Genomic DNA, 20,982 nt, shown 5'->3' with positions numbered 1-20,982 from the left:
ACCATTTTGAGAAATAATATTTGCACCTCATTCAAATTAAGTTATCCTTTACCAAGTTGTGACACCAAACACGGTGGTAATCACACTAGCTCACTTTAGATGAAAATGCTCCCAGCAACATAATCTTTACACTAGTGATTAATGAAGGCTGATGTGTCCAAAAATAAAAGTGGAGAGGATGAAGAGTCAACAATTTCATATCAGATTACGTTGACTTTGTATACTTTATGACAATTTTGACATGTATAGATGCTTTATTTGATGACTAGTTTCCTTCAAAGCAGTGCAATGGAATATGACAACTGTGTTGTTCAGTTTATCAACACAAGGTCTGTTTAGTTTAATCTATAGTATCTAGCAGAACATTACTACAAAACCGTGCCATATGACAGCAGTTGTGGTTTTGAAAGCCTGGTCTTCACACTTTGAAAAAGGGGTTGAAAAAAAAAAATACAAAAACCACATGAACTTGTTTCATTGTTACCTACTATTTGGTTCAAACCCATGGTTCCCAGCCTATCCACACCCTGCCCAGTATATTGGGGTCAGTTGCCTGATCGAGCAAGCAGTCTACCTGATCTTCAACACTCAGGTCTTTCTCATTGTGTTGAGCTCGTATGTTGTGTTCTTTTTCGCCTCGGGCAACAGCCAACATTTCCTTATATTCTGGGGTCTTCTCAAATCCAAGACAGAGCTCCTCACTAAAACATCAACAAACCAACATGGTTAGAAATGTGTTTTCTGGAAATTACAACTGGTATGTTTTGTCATCCGTAAAACTATTCTGAAGTCTTCACAAGAATTAGGAAAAAAACTATATTCATTTAATGCAAGTGGTTGAACTTAATTACAAATGATCATGATATGCTGCCAATGTAAGTGTTAAATGGTCATGTATATTTGCCAGAAATCCACAAAAATGAGAGTTGTGTGGTTGGATCTACCTACCTTGTTATAACCGAGGGATTGGCTCCCTCTAGCTTCCGGCGAGCAAAGTTGACCTTCTGTAGAGGGAACCAGTTTATTTTTTTGGTGTTCACACTCTCTGTCCAGGTACCTCTTTTCTTCAGCTGCTTCAGCTCAAAGTTCTGTAACATGAGAAATAGTGCCGTTGTCTTTCACAATTCAGTTAGCCTGTCTCTTTGATAATGACTCGATGTCTAAGCCTCAATTCTTAGGTGGGGAAAAATGGAAAATGTTAAACAGGTCTACAATGAGGGCAGATCACTTTGATGATTACATTGAGGGCTACCTGTATGTGGCAATAAGGAAAGCAAGCTATTTGTTTCTGTTTGCATGGTTATAATCTGCTTTGAGTTCTTCTACCTTCCAGTCGAGTGAAGGCTCCTTCACAAACACATCCATGGTGTTGAGCAGCAGGTCTGGGTCATCTCTGAAGGCACGTAATGAGTGTACCATCACACTCTGGATGAGACCAGACTCTGCCATGGGTCGCATCAAGTTTATAAACTGCCGTGTCAGCCTAAATGGCATCAGTTCAGGCACTGGGAGGAACTACATGCAACATGTAAGACAGGTTATTGTTCTTAACTCTTAATTAAATCATCAAGTCAAGCTGTTCATCAAACTTGTGTCTATATTGGTACAGCAACTGTTTGTACCTGTACTTGTCACCTTACAGAATCATTGAACGGTCAGTCAAACAAACTACTGAATACCAGACAAAAAGCCCACCTGTGTGGCTGATCCAAAAGCATGACCGAAGTCGATGCCAATCATACCACCAGTCTCTGTGTTATGCAAATCTTCCCACATCGTGACGTAGACATGTGGGGGCGTGTTAGAACGAGCCGTTTTAGGTAGGTGTGGTTGACTCTTAACTTTTATAAAGAATATCTCTTTGGATTTGAGACTTTAGTCTTTGCAACTTTACAGATCTTCTTTATGCACCAAGAGCTTGTAACACTCCAAAGAGAAAGGAAAACTTGAAATCGCATCATATGACCCCTTTAAAGACCCCAAAAGACCAGTTAAAGACAGGCCAGCACACAAGTTGAGTCATGAGAAGCCCATCCTAGTACCTGCTAGTGATGGGAATGACCTGGTAAGTGCAGAGTGCCAGGCTCCGCTGAGAACAGGCAGTGTCCTGATTGAGAATCATGTTCATCACGCCAAAGAGCTGCTCGATGCGCTGGTCCTGTCGCAGGTCCTCGCCACCCTTCACTAGGAACGGATAATCCCGCTCGTCATCTCCTCGAATGATGATGCGCTTTGGCCGACGAATAGATGTCATAACCTTTACCTAAGGTTGAGAAGATGAACTGTTACACACTGAAATAATCATCTCAAAATGACATCTTATAATAAGAACATTATTCCTCATACCCTTTCGTCAAAACCTGTGATATTTGCATGATATTCTGGCAAAGGCTTCGATTGGCCATCATATTGACCTGTAGAGGAAAAACCAGAGCCAGAGAAAAAGACACTTAACACTAAATGCAGAACTTTAATGAAGTAATGAGAAACAAGTGACATTATATACAAAAATGTTCTGAACTTACCTGGTACCTCCAGTTCATTTTTGAGTGTTTCTGCTTTGAAGCTGCTAAGCCAGGGTGAATATTCCTTCATGTTCCCTGGTTCCTTTTGGAAACCTCTCATTGAGATAGCAAGGCGGTCCACCTTCTGAAGGAACTCCTTATCTTTTCGCCTTTCATACAACTTGGACCCACCAGCACCAAGCAGCTTCTCTACTTCTTTACAGTATTTCTGCAACAAGGACATAAAAATGTAACAGTAGAATAGAAGTATGTAAGAAATACAAAGAAACCAGCGAAGGCCTGACTAATGATCTCATTAGAGTTTTATTTCAATTAATCATGCAGCCCTAAGTATTCTAAGTTGTGAACCTGAATGAATTTTCTTCTGAAAGATCCAAATCCTGGAGACTTAGAATCACCAAGCATTCCAACCATTTCCTCATAGAGCTGCTTCATTTTCTTTTTGTCCAGGTCTGGTTTGTCCAGTTGATTCTTCATCTCATCCCACCAATCCTGCCAAACCATTACTTGAGAATCAAGACTACCACAATAGCACCATAAAAATGTAATGTCTCAGTAAGTTAAGGGTAACTTAGAATTACTGTGCCATAGCAGCACCACCTGAAACTGCAATCTGTTCAAGCAGCTTGAATCTCAAAACTGGCATAACCAATGGATCTTTCAAGGAAAAATAATTTTGTACCTTGAAAAGCATTTCAGGGTTAGTAAGTTGCTGAAGGGCGTCTACAAACTCTTGGACGACACCACCTTTATCCAGTAATGACTTCAGCCTGGAACACAAACAACACATTGTCAGTACCAGGAAGGTCAAATCCTCTTACACAGCTGCACAGTACTTTACATACTTTTCAACAAACTCCCGGTTCCTCTGACCACTCGCAGATTCCTCAAACGTGTAGTTCTCACTGCTGATCATGTACGGGTAGATGAGGGCTTGTGGATAGCATTCAGCGATCTCCTCTATAACATGCTGAACTGCTGTCGCCTGTGGCTTGTCAAGCAGTGCCATCATTTGACTGATCCAGCCAATCAGCATCCAGCAAGGCACACTAACAACCTACCAGGACAAAAAAAAAAACATGAGAGAAGCAGCTTGCTCAAAAATTAATACTTCATGAAGAAGATGAAGGATCAAGCATCATTACATGATTCACCAAAGTAGTTGTTTATGGTGGCCTTGTACATTCAGATTGACCTTTTCTTCTAAAAATATCTAATCTCTAAATATTGATTTAACTCGTTTTGTAAAAAGATTTTGTTCAGCGCTTCCGGACACTCTGATTTCCGCTTTGCATCAGGCTTTATTTTGCTATAATGACTGGCTGACCCATACTGTACATGAGCCCTAAAATCAAAGCAAATGATCTTCTCACACCTCTCTGACCATCAGGTCCTGGATCTCTGCAGGGTACAGTTCTACTAGCTGCAATAGACGAGGAAATTTGAGCCTGGCCTCATCCGAGTGGAGCTTCAATGCCTTCAGCATCATCTTCACTACATGTCCAGGCAAGGACTGCAGTTTAGAACTGATTGCTAGAATCAAACATCAAAAGTGTTGTTATAAGCACATCAACTTCACCTGCAACCCAATACTTGGATGCATTGAATCACAAAAAGACATTATAAATCCTGTGAGACACTCATAGGGTGCTCTTCATTAGTTTTAACTTTCTACTAGAATTATGAGAACAGTTGGGTGCTGCACAGTTGCCTCACCCTCTTCTTTTTGTTCACTATCTCTTAGTCTTCGGTCACAAAAGTTGACCAAGGTCATGTAGGCCTCCACAATACCACGTGTGTTCACATGCTGCTGGCCGAAGGACTGCTCTTCCTCTTCTGCCTTACGTGCAGCACTTCGCAACATCTCCAGAGCCTGCATCTGCAGACCCTCCACCACCTAAGCAGAAAAAAAACACCCAACAATTATCATGATTCAGAGGTCATTAAAACAGCTTTTTAATAAATCTGTATAGATTAGCATTATTAATTTGTGCACAAACTGTAAGAATCTATCCTTGATACCAAAGACTGCATACACTTCAAGAGTAAGTCATATTTGTAAATAAGTGTATTTGCAACATGGTGCTGTTTCTTGCTCTTTTCATATTGAGGACATTAAAAATGTGCAGCTTAAATGCAAAGCTAAACATCTTTATATCAGCTTATTAAAAACATGACCAATTCTACAATAGCAATTACCTAATTGTGCTTTCAATAAACAATATATCCCAAAAAGCTACATTTAAATAACTCATTACCTGGGTGATGGATGAGGCCCCTGACAGTTGGAGAATCTTCTGTACTTTATCTTCCCCGAGAGTCTCCACAGCAGAAGGACTGCAATCCGCAGCTCTGGCCATGAGGTCATAGGTGGTGCCCAGAAGGATCTTCTGGTCACAGAGTATTCGAGCAGATGAGCCTTCACTCTGTCTACCAGCATCAACTGTAAAATAATGTGTCTACCATGAAAATCGCTCAATACTCTGGTATTACACTGGTAACCTAAACTTATTTTCAGCAAAAATTCAATACTTGAAAAGTAAGCCTGGTTTAGGGGTTGAAATTATGTGTATTCTATATGACAGGGGATCATTCATACTCAGAAGTGGAACAGTCTTGAGCAAAGCATTAATCTTTTCAGCAGATCCAAGGCCAGCGCTTCTTCTGTGAGTAAAACGGCTGAAGCTGTGGACCCAGCGGACCAACCAGTCATCATCAGACTTTGCATCACGATGAAGTTCCGTCAACAGCTTGGATGCCATCGGAAAATTATTCTGTCAAACAATTTTAAACTGTCAGTCGATGCGCGTTCATGAGAGTACCAATACGTATGCGTGTGATGATGCTGTAGACTTAGAACCCGTAGAGCTGATGTAGAACCTGGATGCGCTGCGCCTTGTTTACAAGCAGAGGAATACACATGCATGCATTGTGGTACTTTGTGAAAGTGCGTTGACTGACACGGAAGAGAATACATAATGACAGAATTTTCATTTTTGGGTGAACTATCCCTTTAACACATCATATTCAGCTTGCTCCTAATTCTTCTGTTTCTGTGGTTTAAACACAAAAATATGAGCTTAAGTGATTACTGATGTTGAAAACGATTAGATGTTTATTCATTTTTCACCCTACAGAAGTAAAAAGTAAGATACTAGGCACCAGCCCTGATATTTAGTAAATCCTGAGCACCTGTTTCCATGCACTGTCTGCCATTTGTAGTTTCATGTTGAACTTGCAGTTCTTCACCAGCACTCCAAGTTCCTCTCCACTCGCCTGCTCTGCACCATCCACCTCCATGCTGTTTTCAGGGGTGGAGGTCAGTCTCTCCAGAATCTTATCCAAGAAGAAACAACTAAAAACAGATGAAAGCAAGAACGGGACATTTTCTCCACAATTAAGCTTTATAGCATTACAGACATTTCAAGGTGAACTAATTCTTCACTACAACAGCACTAAGAAATCTGTATTCCCAGTAAGGTGTTGTAAATTAGCCGACTCACCGAGATGTGATGATGTCATCCCAAACATTCATGGGGTCCAGTTTAGCATCCGGATAGCGGCTGGTCCACCTTCTGGTCATGAACTTCAGAGAACTCACTGAGACTGAGAAAAATCAGATACAGTTACACTTTAAGGTGATGCGGTTACCGTGTAACCACACAATTAATACTGAGCAATATTAATTAACTACATGTACTTACTATAGGTAGGTATACTTAGGGTTACTTAGTTGTAATTTTGCATAATATTCTTTTATGACGATAGTAAGTATATGTAACATGTGACTCTGTCACATTAAAATTATTTAGTCTGCTGGAACCCCACAACATGGTTATAAACCATCAAGTGTTTACCCAACATTGAGAACAATTACTCACCCTCTCCTGAGATATAATTCAGGAAGTCTTGGATCTCTGTCAAAGCTTGGACAGACTGTAGCACATTCAGACGGCTGCGGTTCAGCAGCGGGTTGATACTTGAATAGTTCTATATAATACCATGTTATGTGGGAAAAAATATCAGGTATTTGCATTTCTGACATTATTTGTGTTTGTGTCTGTCTGCATGCCTATATAACACCCCAACTAAAATACATACTTTCTGTGAAACAACTAATTGATTGGTTGGTTTTTCAAAACTGACCTGCATGAAGACTAGCATGCAGTTGTTGGCATAGTATTTGGCCCTGTCATAGTCCTCTTGCAGGATGTACAGTAGACTCAGCTCCTGACTGTAATGGGTCTCCATGATGATCTTGTGCTCTTCTGTCTTCATAGCAGCATCAACAAAGCTGAGCAGATCCTGAGTTCTCTCCCCCAGCTGCAACTGCTTCAACATACTACGCATCATGTACTGCAGGTATGTTTCCTATTAGAGACAAAAACATAAGCAATTACTTCAGGATAAAATATGTGACCCTGGACCACAAAACCAGTCATAAGGGTAAATTTTTCTGAGGGCGCAAAAAAAATCAAAATACTGAGAAAATCGCCTTTAAAGTTGTCCAAATGAAGTTCTTAGCAATGCATATTACTAATCAAAAATGAAGTTTTGATATATTTACGGTAGGAAATTTACAAAATATCTTCATGGAAAATTTTTCCAAAAATCTTCATGATTTTTGGCTATTGCTACAAATATATCCCAGCGACTTAAGACTGGTTTTGTGGTCCAGGGTCACATATTATTTGATAATGGGTGAGATTCCAGATGATACAATGATTCATGGCAAAATAGCCAAAATTAAAACTGCTCAAAATTACTTATAGTACCACATAAAACGGCTCTGTCCACATTTTTTCTAGATTGACAGGTGAGTTGTCGTCAATGTTGACTGTGGCACAATACTGCAGAGATTTCCATTCTGTCAGGTGATTACAGGCCTCCAGTGCAGCAATTTCCCAGAAATCTTTCTCCGTGTTTGTGGGCTCTCCATCGTTCCAGTCTTCTTTGTTCAGTGCCTGAACAAATAATTTTGTTTTTTGAATATGTATTTGTATTTACAGAAATTCAGATACATGTTCTGATATGCAGAAACGGAAAAAACAACTTGCACTGTATAAATCTTGAATATTCATAAATTAGAATTCTCTAATAGGTGTAACCAAGTGATATTTATCGGGTTTTGCACATGAGCACTGGTTGCCACCCATCATAAAAGGGAAAAAGGAAGACAATGACATAGTGTGTAGCTACTACTGCTGCACAAAATCATTTCAGAGGAGATGACAGAGGAAAACAAGGCATGTTTGCATATTGTTTGCGACAAGAAAACACACATCAGTACCTCCTTGCAGAGCTTCACAGCTTCAGCATAATCACTCTTTGCCTCTGCTTGCAGGGCCATGAACGTTATTGACTTTGTGCCAATCTTGCCACTAAAGATTCCCCTGACCACATCATAATCTCCCAAAGACCTGTAAAGTCTACACAGGAATATGAACCAGTAAAGAACTGTTGAGGCTGTGGCATGATAAACTGTGAGTACTTCAGACATTTATGAGGGAGTTTGATCCTACTTGGCAAGGTGGATCCATCTTTCTGTGTCAGGTGGCAGCTCTCGTTTGCCTCGTGCTCGTTTTGAGGGAGGTTCCTCTGACATTCCAGTGCCATGAAGCAAACTCTCCTCCAGTAACAGGATGCCCATGGGCTGCTGCAGACTGGCAAGACAGCTGGCACTGACGAGAGCCGGCTCAACACCAAGAAGGGCCTTATGATGATAACACATGTCCTGTAATGCATAAAATGTGCTTGCATCAGGGCTAGTAATAGAATTAACAAACCCAATTTAAAGATTTTTAATATTCAAATTTCTGCATAAGACTAAGCAAACAATAGCTCTGTTCAACCCTTGTCTTGTTGTCTACTGCCTCACTAGCTTATAAACACACTTATCACTGCACCGTGCACAGTGTGTACACACCTGTACACAAGCAATGAAAGGAGGGAAGTAGACAGTGCTCATGTTGAGGAAGGTGTTCAGGGTCTGCACTAGATCCTTCAGAATGGTTGTTGTTTCTTTACTAGACTTGGATCCCTCCATTTCAACCAGCACCCCAGTGAACAGTGAGCTGAACAGCTGCTTCGCCACTGTGGCATCCCTCTGTAAAACAAATTTAAACAAGAACTGACTTTGTTATAAATTTGTTTATATTTAGTCTATTACTTTCAAACGTGTTGAACACATTGTGAAAATAATCCTGAATCACAGTGAACCTGTGCCAGAGCCTGTAGTGGGGCGATGAGGCTGCTGTACTGAATCTGAATATCAGGAAGATCTCCAACTCTATAGCTGCGGTACAGCGTGACCTGAGCATCCTGACGGATCTTCACATCTGCTCTTCTTTCCTGTAGAACACAGAAAACATTGAAAAACATTGTAAATGATAATGCAAATGTTGATCTATGAAAGAAGACCTACCCTTTCAGTTCTTTGGGACTGAATTTCTTTCTTGGCGAATCTGATGTTCTCCTTCTCTTTATCCTTTATAAATCGCCTCCTGAGCCTCAGAATGTCTGCACGCCGCTCCCGCTCAGCTGTGTGAAAACAAACCAATAGAGTTTCACTGAGGAAGTGCTTGATGCTAGTCAAGTCCAACCTTTGCGAATTGTCAGAAATCAAATGTAAATACTTTTTTTTTGGTGTCTCACCTGCACTCCGACTGTCTGTCTCGTCACTGGCAGCAGTGAGGCGTTTAGAGCCAAACCCTGCACCCACGGCTATCCAAGCAGCTTGGGGGCGTTTGGATCTCTTTTTCTCAAACACCAAAAGTGATGATAAAGAATCAGATGAAAGGGAATAATCAGCCAGTGTGTCCACACTGCTCCCGGTTAACCAGTTGTATGCTGAACGGCGTCCTGAAAAAACAGATGTCTATTATTACACAGAAAGATATGTGAATTGTCATTAGTTAACCTTCAATAAATTTCTCCTCACATCTTTCCAACAAATCTGAGCCTGCTGTTACAAAATCCACTGAACAACACTATGTAAGTAAAAAACTAAAGCTCCTTTTATATTTCATGAGGTACCTGCACCAGGAGCCAGAGTCTGAGAGAACTCCAGGGACGTCTGTGTGGCCCTGACCTGACCCCTCATTGTGGCTGCCTGGCTTCCTGCAGCCTCTGAACCCTGGGTGCCAGAACCCTGGGTGGCTTGGGTCTCCATAAACATCGGCGTGAGGACCGTACTCCGCAAACGCCAGTTAGAGTCTATTGCGTAGTCCTGGAATACATGAATAGAACAGAAAGCACTGAAATTATGGTCTTGAAAAATAACTTTAATTTAAATGAATCAAACACTAGGTATGATTCAAAGACCCAGGGAAAATAAACAGCAGTTCTAACCTGAAACTTGCACTCAGAGAGTGGGAACTCAAACATGTTGCGTGTGTAGTCAGGGCTGCGACTTGTCATCTCGAGAAGCAGATCAGTGGCCAGACTGAGGAACTGTTCTTCAATGCGGGACGAATACAGTGACTTCAGCACCACAAGCATGCGCTCCAGTGTGTCTGGAGGTAAACGGCTCTCATGACTCCAGAAATTACGCACATAAAGCCTAAAGAGAAATCAAATAGAAATGTGAGAAATTACTTTAGGGGTGTGTTGATATTGATTTGTGAGAAGATTCAAATACACAAATGCTTATGCTTTTGTTTAAAATTGTGAAAAATCAAAGTGAAATTAAAATGATCAAGCAGGTATCTAGTCTGCTTACTGTAAGCCATGGTTTTCATCTGTCAGCCCCTGAAGGAGAGTTTCTCGAGCTACACTGAGCACTTCAACAGAGGTGCCGTCTTCCATGCTCTCAGAGTCACTGCAAACACATTATTATTTTAATGCACACTACTGTTCAAAGGTTTGGGGTCACTGTCAGTAAGATTTTTTTAAAGAAATAATTTATTCAGTACTGATGCATTAAATTGATCTTTTACATGGTTGCAAAATTAATTATCACCATTTCCACAAAAATGTTAAGCAGCACAATTGTTTTCAACATTTATAATGATAAGAAATGTGTGTTGAGCACCAAATAAATATATTGACTAAAAAATCTTACCGACCCCAAACTTTTGAATGGTAGTGTACATTTAATCTGACATGAAACATTCAATTAAGAACAAATGAAGAACAATCTGGGAGACTGAGATAAAACAGGACTGGATAAGGATTGTAGAGTCAGTTACCTGTAGTTGTCCTGGATCCACATCAGGATGTCATACATTCTCTCTCTGCAGACAGGAGACGGGTGAGACACAAATGCTGTGACAGCTCCCAAAATCTCCTTCAGCTCTTCTGGTTTCAGACGTGCCAGGATCTTATGTATGATATCCAGACAAACCCGCTGCCTGCCTTCATCTCTGAAAGACACAGCATGTGACGTGAAGAGGGTTTATCTAAAATATTTTACATTCACAGGCATAAAACCTGAAATAACACATGGAAATGAAATGAGATCCAGCAGTATTAACGGACTTGTGGCTCATGATCTGTGAGAGGCCTTTGGTCTTCAGGTACAGGTAGATTTCAGGGAAGACATCAGCACGACTCAGCACACATTCAAGGCAGTGTGTCTCCAAAATGTCATGCAGCTTTGGTCTATTGCGTAGTCCTGGAATACATGAATAGAACAGAAAGCACTGAAATTATGGTCTTGAAAAATAACTTTAATTTAAATGAATCAAACACTAGGTATGATTCAAAGACCCAGGGAAAATAAACAGCAGTTCTAACCTGAAACTTGCACTCAGAGAGTGGGAACTCAAACATGTTGCGTGTGTAGTCAGGGCTGTGACTGGTCATCTCGAGAAGCAGGTCAGTGGCCAGACTGAGGAACTGTTCTTCAATGCGGGACGAATACAGTGACTTCAGCACCACAAGCATGCGCTCCAGTGTGTCTGGAGGTAAACGGCTCTCATGACTCCAGAAATTACGCACATAAAGCCTAAAGAGAAATCACATAGGAGTGTGAGAAAATACTTTAGGTTCATGTTTTGTGATTGATTTGTGAGAAGCTTCAAATTCACAAATGCTAATGCTTTTATTTAAAATGATGAAAAATCAAAGTGAAATTCAAATGATCATAGCAGGTAACTAGTCCGCTTACTGTAAGCCGTAGTTTTCATCTGTCAGCCCCTGGAGGAGAGTTTCTCGAGCTGCACTGAGCACTTCAACAGAGGTGCTGTCTTCCATGCTCTCAGTGTCACTGCAAACACATCATGATTACATGTACACTACTGTTCAAATGTTTGCGGTCACTCTCAGTAAGATAAAAAAAAAAGATTTATTCAGCACAGATGCATTTATACATTTATTGATCTTTTACGTGGTTACAAAATTTATTATGGTTTCCGCAAAATTATTAACCAGCACAACGGTTTTCAACACTGATAATAAAAACAAATGTTTATGGAGCACCAAATCAGCATGTCAGAATGATTTCTGAAGGATCATGTGACACTGAAGACTGGAGTAATGACTGCTAACAATTCAGCCTTGCCATCACAGGAATAAATTACATAATAACTGTAATAATATTTCACAAATTATTGTTTTTATTGTATTTGTATTCAAATAAATGCAAGCTAGGTAACATAAATCTTACCGACCCAAAACATGTGAATGGTAGTGTACATTTAATGTGTGATGAAATATTAAAATGTAAAACATTCAACTGTAAAAGTCAAACAACCTGGGAGACTGAGAGAACAGCACAAAATCAGTAGAAACACATTAGACAGAGGAAATGAACAGCAAAAGTCATTTGTGTGATGAATGATGAAAAGGAGTAAAACAGGACTGGATAAGAGGAGGTTTGTAGAGTCAGTTACCTGTAGTTGTCCTGGATCCACATCAGGATGTCATACATTCTCTCTCTGCAGACAGGAGACGGGTGAGACACAAATGCTGTGACAGCTCCCAAAATCTCCTTCAGCTCTTCTGGTTTCAGACGTGCCAGGATCTTATGTATGATATCCAGACAAACCCGCTGCCTGCCTTCATCTCTGAAAGACACAGCATGTGACGTGAAGAGGGTTTATCTAAAATATTTTACATTCACAGGCATAAAACCTGAAATAACACATGGAAATGAAATGAGATCCGGCAGTATTAACGGACTTGTGGCTCATGATCTGTGAGAGGCCTTTGGTCTTCAGGTGCAGGTAGATTTCAGGGATGACATCAGCACGACTCAGCACACATTCAAGGCAGTGTGTCTCCAAAATGTCATGCAGCTTTGGCAGCAAATAAAAAACAGGATTTACAAATCTGTGAAATATAAAGACAAACAATATTTAAATAAATATCCTTAAGCCTTTACTGGATAGGACTTAATAGGGGGAAAAAAAAACTAATCTCACCGATCCACTAAGGGTGGGAAGTGTTTGGACACTTTGCTCAGGCAAACAATAAATGTGTCATCCACCTCCTTCTTCCTCAAATCCATGAGCTTTGTAATAGTAATATTCAATAAGGGCCCTTTATTTTGCTACAACAAAGAAAAACAACAATTAGTTACTGGATACTATCTAAAGTAGGGCTGCACGATTATGACGAAAATCATAATTGTCGATTATTCCCTTGAAATTCTAATTGCGATTATTAATTGCGATTATCACAATCTACATTGAATGATGTTTACACCATTGGTTGAAGCAACTGCATGCCGTATTTTTATATGAAAATAAACAAGCTGAAAACACTAACTGAAAAACTTTTATTGCTTTTCTATAGTATTAATCCTCAAATTTCAACTATACATTGGATTCGTTTCTTCTTTAAATAAAAAAGTACAAATAAGCATGATATTATAATGTTATACTAAAACTAAAATTAAAACAATGGAAAAACCCTTAAGATAACCTGTAGCAAGAAAAAAACACACATCTTAAGCATGCAGAATAACATAAGTGGACTTTAAACGATTAATTGCACCTTTGAACGATTATGTAATTGTGGCATCCATAATTGTAATCGCGATTAGAAATTCGGTTAATTGTGCAGCCCTAATCTAAAGACAACCTTCACATTTACAATATATTGCAATGTCAAACAAAATATCTCAGGTGACAAATGTGATACAGTTTGGCAGGAACAAACAACCACACATACATTTTCTCTCTCAGTCATGTAGTTTAGGATTAAGCCAATGATCTCAGCAGCTGCCGAGTAAACCTCTTTATAGCTGATGAATGACAAGTTGTTGGCTAGTGACTGAAAGTATCTGTAACAGGAATTGACAGAGAACAACATTGGTTTTAAATTTAAAGTAATAATTTCAGGGGGAAAAAAACATGGAAAACATTTGTATGATATAATATATATATATATATATATATATATATATACAGTATATATATATATATTAAACAAAATGTTTACCTGTTATGCTCAATGCCACATGCAGCATCATAAGGAGGAAGATTATTGGCCATTACAATGCCTAAAAGCTGTAGACCAACAGAGTTATCCTTGCTGTTGGGATCCATTCCAGCAAATCGTTCATATATCAAACTATGGGCGGAAAAAGAGAAAAAATATCTATGCTTTTGCATCCATTAATCTATGCATGGTCATTTTAGCATAGAATCACAAAAATCTAAGCCTAGATTTTCAGAAATATTCTCACAAATTCTGAAATATTTTCACTTATTTTACAAACTATTGGTAATAAATAAAGTACTTTGGTCCGTTTATTTTTCATACTCATAGGGTATTGTGAGGCAGTCCTTCCAGCATTCCACAACCGTGCGGATAATCTCGAGGCTGTGGTGGAAAAGAGCCCGTTTGGAGTGGAAGCAGTTCTTAACCAGAAACCCAAGGAGCCTATTGGCCAAAACTTCATCTCTTGTGCTACCCTAAACAGTAAGAGAGATAAAGCAATAAAGCGACAATACAATATATTAAAATGTATGCAATGTATATATAAATCTTTGCAAATAAAATACACTGAGAATCAATAAATGAGTAAAAATACCATCTAATACAGACCTTTGGTGTGGCCACACTTGCCCATGAGAGGACAGTCACCACAATATCCACTACCATAAAGTGAATGCCCTCTCCTCCATTGCTACTGGAAACCACCAGCTGCACCAGTGGGCCCAGCCAATGCTTTGCATATGGACGAAATATCTGGACATGAAGATGTACATTAAAAACACCACATATACAACATATCAATAAATCCAGAGAGAAGCAAAGAGAACCCTATGAAGCAGTACCTCTTCAGTATTGATGATAAGTTTGGCTATGAAGAGTCTAATGTTTAGCGGGGTGGATGGATTGTCCAGCTTCCCCTGCAGGAATTTCATCCAGGGAGGAAGATCACTAGGTGTCACTCCCTAAAACAAAACATAGAAAATCTCCAGCAGTGTTCTGACTCGAAATCTAGGCAAAACTGTTCATGCCCTTGAGGTCATGCTGAGACTGACCTCCTCTATTTTAGGGGTGATGTTGTTCCTTTGCATGAGGCGCAGCAGTGCCGTCATATTTGCCATACACTCATGTTGATTCAGCTCATCCATCTCAAGCTCCAAAGTCTCATCCTGAGACACAACTTCCTTATGCTCCTAAAAACGCGGACAGTTAATCATAAAAAGAAAGAAAATCTTCTGAAACCTATAACTTCTGCTTTACAAAAAAAAAGGAAAAAAAAGAAAAAAAAACAACAACAACAAAAACACTAATCTCTCCTGAGACTTACCCGAGTCCTGCTGGAGCTGCTCCCACCTGAAGGATTCTGGGAGTTGTAGGAGAAGCTCTGAACTCCAGTGGAGAAGTCAAACTGACTCATCTCCTCACTGAGACTGCTGTCTGCCATGTAGGACTGGGAGGAGAGATATACAGGTGCATCTGAAAAAGAACGAGATAATGAATATGACTTATAAGAGAGCAGATGGCATCTATAAAAGCACCTTGTGAATTTACGCTAAAAGCAGTCTGCCCTGGAATATACATGACAACAACAGCATCTTCACAAATATTCATGGATGGCATCTATCTTTCTAAACATGTAGTTAACAAGCTTGTAGATATCTCAGACAACTCACCTCCATTTTCTCCACTCACTTCTTTCCTGATCATGACATATTTCTTTTTCCTCTCAATAGGGACCTTTCAACACAAGGAAACATGATACAATACAACACAACACAAAACAAATACAAATATAAAATATTTAAAAGCTTTACTTACATCAATCTCTATAGGAAAGTTGTACACCCTTTGTGTATCAATGAGGTTGTCAAATATGAATTGATTCTGGGGTAAAAAAAAAAAAAAATCAAACAACAAATTAACTTACTTTCTATCAGAGAGAAGGACACACTTGAAATTCTAAGTCTGTTTTACTAGGAATGTGTGTGCGCCTTTCTTATGCAACATATAAGAGAAAGAACATGAACACAAATTAACAAATATCATAAATATACTGTAAAAATTTAAATGTAACAAACAAAATAATAAATGTAACAAACATGAACACTGCTTATACACGATACATATTGAATTCTTAGTGTGCACAGTCACAGACCTTGTCAGGTTTCTCAGTGAAGAGGAAGCCCTGATAGAATTTGGTCTCATTGAAGCTGCAGCTGATCACGGCGATGGTACAATTATAAGCAGCACAGTGATACTGTCTCCGCAGCTCCAGCAGAACTGTCTCTCCTGCCATGTTCTCAGTGAAGGCCTCAAAACACGATCTGACATATATTGTATTGCTTAGGTTCAGATATTAAAATTAAATCTACTTCACAATTATGGCATTTTTTTGCAGTTTGCTCCTGAATTCCTGAGTGTTAATTGTATTACTTATCAACATATGTAAAGGATTAAAAAAAAAGACTTACTTTCTTGTGTAGACACTTGTCTGAGTTATCTCTCAGAATGTATTCCATAAAATAATTTGGTCACACTTTATTTTAAGGTTCAATTCTTGCTATTAACAAACATTAACTACAACTTTTGCCTCAATAAACTCCTAATTTTGCTGCTTATTAATAGTTAGTATAAGGTAGTTGTTAAGTTTAGGTATTGGGTAGAATTAGGGATGTAGAATATGGTCATGCAGAATATGTGCTTTATAAGTATTATTAAACAGCCAATATGTTAATAATAGGCATGCTAAAAGCAACTAGTTAATGGTGAGAATTGGTCCCTATACTAAAGTGTTACCAATAATTTTTAATTGTGGGTGAATCATATTTTCTTCCCAAATGTGATGAAACGACTTTATAAACAAGAAAAGTGCTCGATTTGTCCATCAGGGATTGACTGAAATATTGTTGTTGTTGTGCTATTGCTGTGATGTCATGTGAGTGATAGGTTGCTGGAGGGAAGGGATTATGGTCCCACCATTGTGCTGGTAAATACGTAATCAGAGAAGAGATGTCATTGTGAGGGGGTGAAGTTTTTCATTAAAGATTACTAGGGCACATTATAAATTATTTAAAGTTAAATAATTTATAATAAATACTGAAATAGTCAATAAAGAATTGTCCATTTTGATTTCATATTGACTTTAAGGATGTTTAAAAGTAATAAAATTGTGTCCCAGTCTTCTGAAGCAAACCATCACTCTTAACAACATAAAACGGGCACAAGAGTGTTAAAGACACTGAATCACCGGACCATATAAAGTGTAATACCTGCTCTTAAAGGTAAAAAAAGAGAAAAATGAATATTTTAAATATATACTTGAGGAGGTTCTTGGAAAGCTCATTGCCTTCTGCACTGCCTGTGCCACAGAAGGCCTGGTTGATAGCTGAGTTTTTAGAATAGACTTCCTCTTTAGACAGACGAGAGTATAACACCTCCAGCAGCTTACAACAGCCACTCTTCATCATAATCTGACTCTCAAACACTGACTCAACAGACTGGAGGACAGATGACAGGAAACATACATTAACAGTATGTCTGAATGAAAGCGCAAAAACATGTTTTTAGATTTGAACAGATCTACCTGAATCATATTTAGTATACTTTAATAACCCGATGTAACGCACCTTGGTGAAGAGTGCCTGTAGAGTAGTCATGATATCAGAAATATTAGTAATGAAGAACTGAGAGAGTGCTTGAGGGCTGCAGTGAAAAGCCAGTGGCAGCAGCACTCTGTCAATAAGACCCATGAGCATGGAGTTTGAAGGCACATCTTTGGCTTGAAATGACTGGTAGACAGAGCTGAGGAGAAGAACCTGTCTTTCCAAATGGGACCTGACAAAGAGAAAGAATATGCAACATATGCATATTATAAATAAATCTAAGCAACTGTAAATATAGACACATAAAGAAGAATCTTTTTGAACTTACTGGTGAGCAATATTTTGAAAGCAGGTCTGAAAGAGCTCCTCCATGATATGTTTTTTGTCCCGGCACAGAACTCTAGCCATGAGCTTCAATAACAAAGGACTCTGAGACAGCTGCAGAGCCTCTAAAAACTGATGTTATCAAAATGAATGACCAATTATAATTTTACAAAAAAAGAACAAATTTTTTTTTTTTAGTTCTCCCTGTTAACTCCAGCTTTCCTTTATTTCAACAAGGGTTACATTAAGCAGCAAAATGTTGTAAAACTTCAAGTCAATGTTGTAAATGTACTGATTTTAAGTCATAATGAAATTGTGAAAGAAAAAGTAAAACATGGTATCTGTAGAATTCACAGTATATGTACTTGTGAGTATAACCACTTAAGCTGAATAAACGTCAGTGTCTGACATCTAGTTTAAGCATCTCACCTTGCTAATGCAGTCCATGTAGTTATTGCACTGAAGTGATCCACGAGGGAATTCATCTGACTGCATAGGGAAATGTGTAGCCACCAGTGTCTCCAGAGCCCTCCTGAGCTCCTCCAGGGGCATGCTGGATAATGTAGAAAAGAAGGGCAGCATGGTCAGAGCCTGGCTCTAATAACAGAGAGTGAAGAGAAGAAAGTGAAATCAGAGAAAGATGAAGAAATCAATATATACTCCATAAGCCAAAACATGCACTAAAAATCACTTTTTCCAGTTTTGGTCTTTACCATATTACAGTGTCAATATAATTTTGTCACTACAAGAATGAGTATAATGTATAACCAGTGCACATTTTGGTGCACATTTGCAAAATACAGAGTAAATTTTAAAGTGCCCCTTATGCTATTTCCAATATTGCCTTTCATGCAGTGTGTTATGTAGCTGTATGTGAATGTAAACGATCTTGTAAAGCCGAAAGTGCATGATAAATAAAGTTATTGTCTCCCAAAATAAAGAATCGACTCTGAACAGCCTAAACGAGTCGTTAGTAATTCGAATCCCACTTCCGTGACGGCTACACATCACGGGGTAACACATTTGCATAATTCCCGCCTATATTCTACATTAGCCGGTTGCAAACAACTTGACCCCACCCACAAACATATAATTTTACTGACGACTGCTTCTCTAATCTTGTGAAGTTAAACGCAGGATTCACAAAACGCTTGTTCTTGAAAGATCGCTTAGTACCCAATTTATTTGGACCAGCTGGCTCCACTGAATCAAAATTTGTAAGTATGATAAAGAACAGATGTTTATATTTTCTATCGAGCATTCAAAATACTGAACTATGGCAATGGGCGTACTGTTTCAGACACGCGCTCTACGCGGTAGACCAATCACAACAGATTGGGCCATCTGACCAATCAGAGCAGAGCAAGCTCACGGAAAGGAGGGGTTTAGAGAGACTGAATCTTTGAATTGCTTTGAACGAATCATTTCAGAATCGCTGGAAAATGAGGTGATATTAAATGCATATTTTGAGAAAACAAAAGCGTTTTTTGGCCTTGCATGCATGTAAAGCTATTGTAGGAGACTCCCAAAACAATATTAGGAACCTTAAAAATGGCATAATAGGGGCAGTTTAAAAATATCTGTGCGCTTCAAACTGGAAAAGGTTACCTTGAGATTTAGTGGCATAGATATATCTGTGAGAAGGGCTATGAAAGTAGTGAACACAGCATTGAATGCTGGGTGATCTGTATTGGAGCATACAGAGGAATCGATCTGTAGGGGGGAAAAAATAAAATTAAAATCACATTCATGTACCCATTTTAGCACTTCACAATGCACTGAAAATAAAGTATAATTGATGTGGTACCTGGAGCACTTTGGCAAGCACTGAAAGGACTGAAGTTTTGCTCTCTGGTGAGGCTGCAGGACCCTCCCACCACGGCCTGAGTAAATCCCAGGCCTTGAGCACCTGTTCAGCCAATTGGGACTTTCTCACTGAACGCTCACAGAAACTATGATCCAACATGCCATTCAGCAGAACACTAACCTAAAGAGACAGTCAAACAACTTTACAGATTGCAGTGCTTATGAAGAGAATGGTCAAGCCCCTCTCACTAGCACTTATTTGTAGTATATGTCCAACCAATCAGACAAAGAAAAGCATGTCAGAAAAAACCAAGATATATAGTTTCAGTCATAAGAAGTGAAGAACAACTAGAGTTTTCTGTTAGCTTCACCAGGACTGCAGTTCCTGTCAGCACCGTAAGTCTAAGCAGATCATAGGGGCCATTGGTGTGAGTAGTTTCTTCAATCTACATAGGCTTACAATGCTTTTAGGAAACATAGCCCAATCTTGTTTTATGGCTCACCATGCAGGGGTTCTGGTTGGCTGCAGTCAGCAGCAGCGGCACTGTGTGCTCCACTCTGCGGAGTAACTCAGTATTGAGAGATGTCTGGAAGAGGCTGTAGAAGTACTCTCCGTGAGAGAAGCTGAGGAAGTGAGGATTCAGACTGCCAGAGAGAGGGACGGAGAGCGTACTGGTGTTCAGCAAAAGGCCAACAGTCTGTTCACTCTGAATTGTTTAGGGAAATAAAGACAGGTTTCAAGATTTGATTAATTTAACAGATGCATACAAAAACATAAACAACCACAGAATTTTAATTTTAAAGAATTTTAACTTTAATGTTAGTCCTTCCCTTAGTTTACCTGTCATTCACACCACTTGCCTGATCACCCAAACAGAATGCCAACTGCACAAGTCTGTCAGCCAACTTCCTGCTGCCAACATCCATGGAGGGCAGAGACTTCCTGTCTCTTCCAGGAGCAATGCTTTTATACACACTAGTGAGAAGTTTTGAGCCCAGAGAGCGACCATAACTAGCATCCTACAGAGAACCCGTAAACATCACAACCTAAATGTTAATGTAACCACTGTGTAGACTGAACATAACTACAATAACATTCATTTATTCAGTGTAGGCCTGTCACGATAACAACTTTTTGTTGTGCGATATATTGCCCAAGAAATAATTGCGATAAGCGATATTATTGTCATTTTAAAGACCATTTTATGCCACTGAATATATAATCATGATGTAACAGCAAAATAATGCAAGAAGGCCTACACACTTCCAAATGACAACAAACTTTTAATTTTAAGAATATTTAGATCATGGAAAATAAGTATAAAAATATTAGATACCTTAAA

The 20,982-nt window shown here is 39.1% G+C and overlaps 1 protein-coding gene across 1 annotated transcript in view; it reads right to left on the bottom strand.

Annotated features, from left to right (window-relative positions):
- Window positions 1-28: 28 nt before the first annotated feature.
- Window positions 29-20,982, bottom strand: part of LOC107742141 (DNA-dependent protein kinase catalytic subunit-like) — a 43,020-nt gene continuing 22,066 nt past the window's right edge. The window contains 49 exon segments of the mRNA XM_016555043.1: window positions 29-701; window positions 949-1,088; window positions 1,327-1,515; window positions 1,696-1,766; window positions 2,047-2,263; window positions 2,347-2,414; window positions 2,526-2,733; window positions 2,874-3,017; window positions 3,208-3,295; window positions 3,371-3,582; window positions 3,901-4,058; window positions 4,242-4,422; window positions 4,784-4,968; window positions 5,125-5,299; window positions 5,718-5,880; window positions 6,029-6,131; window positions 6,407-6,515; window positions 6,672-6,896; window positions 7,301-7,489; window positions 7,816-7,954; window positions 8,048-8,259; window positions 8,452-8,631; window positions 8,745-8,876; window positions 8,950-9,065; window positions 9,180-9,386; window positions 9,561-9,753; window positions 11,262-11,472; window positions 11,635-11,733; window positions 12,359-12,532; window positions 12,648-12,797; window positions 12,890-13,017; window positions 13,641-13,752; window positions 13,911-14,042; window positions 14,235-14,386; window positions 14,520-14,663; window positions 14,753-14,872; window positions 14,963-15,100; window positions 15,235-15,383; window positions 15,581-15,644; window positions 15,726-15,791; window positions 16,063-16,231; window positions 17,226-17,404; window positions 17,534-17,741; window positions 17,838-17,965; window positions 18,263-18,430; window positions 19,442-19,546; window positions 19,641-19,820; window positions 20,143-20,346; window positions 20,501-20,659. Of these exon segments, the coding sequence (XP_016410529.1) occupies window positions 497-701; window positions 949-1,088; window positions 1,327-1,515; window positions 1,696-1,766; window positions 2,047-2,263; window positions 2,347-2,414; window positions 2,526-2,733; window positions 2,874-3,017; window positions 3,208-3,295; window positions 3,371-3,582; window positions 3,901-4,058; window positions 4,242-4,422; window positions 4,784-4,968; window positions 5,125-5,299; window positions 5,718-5,880; window positions 6,029-6,131; window positions 6,407-6,515; window positions 6,672-6,896; window positions 7,301-7,489; window positions 7,816-7,954; window positions 8,048-8,259; window positions 8,452-8,631; window positions 8,745-8,876; window positions 8,950-9,065; window positions 9,180-9,386; window positions 9,561-9,753; window positions 11,262-11,472; window positions 11,635-11,733; window positions 12,359-12,532; window positions 12,648-12,797; window positions 12,890-13,017; window positions 13,641-13,752; window positions 13,911-14,042; window positions 14,235-14,386; window positions 14,520-14,663; window positions 14,753-14,872; window positions 14,963-15,100; window positions 15,235-15,383; window positions 15,581-15,644; window positions 15,726-15,791; window positions 16,063-16,231; window positions 17,226-17,404; window positions 17,534-17,741; window positions 17,838-17,965; window positions 18,263-18,430; window positions 19,442-19,546; window positions 19,641-19,820; window positions 20,143-20,346; window positions 20,501-20,659 (7,548 nt within the window). The 3' untranslated portion in view covers window positions 29-496.

This window comes from Sinocyclocheilus rhinocerous, unplaced genomic scaffold (assembly GCF_001515625.1).
Source record: "Sinocyclocheilus rhinocerous isolate Xijiao unplaced genomic scaffold, SAMN03320098_v1.1 scaffold256, whole genome shotgun sequence".
In the NCBI taxonomy this organism is placed as follows: Eukaryota; Metazoa; Chordata; class Actinopteri; order Cypriniformes; family Cyprinidae; genus Sinocyclocheilus; species Sinocyclocheilus rhinocerous.
The sequence above is the reverse complement of the archived record's forward strand: the minus strand, read 5'-3'. Positions and strand labels throughout refer to the sequence as shown.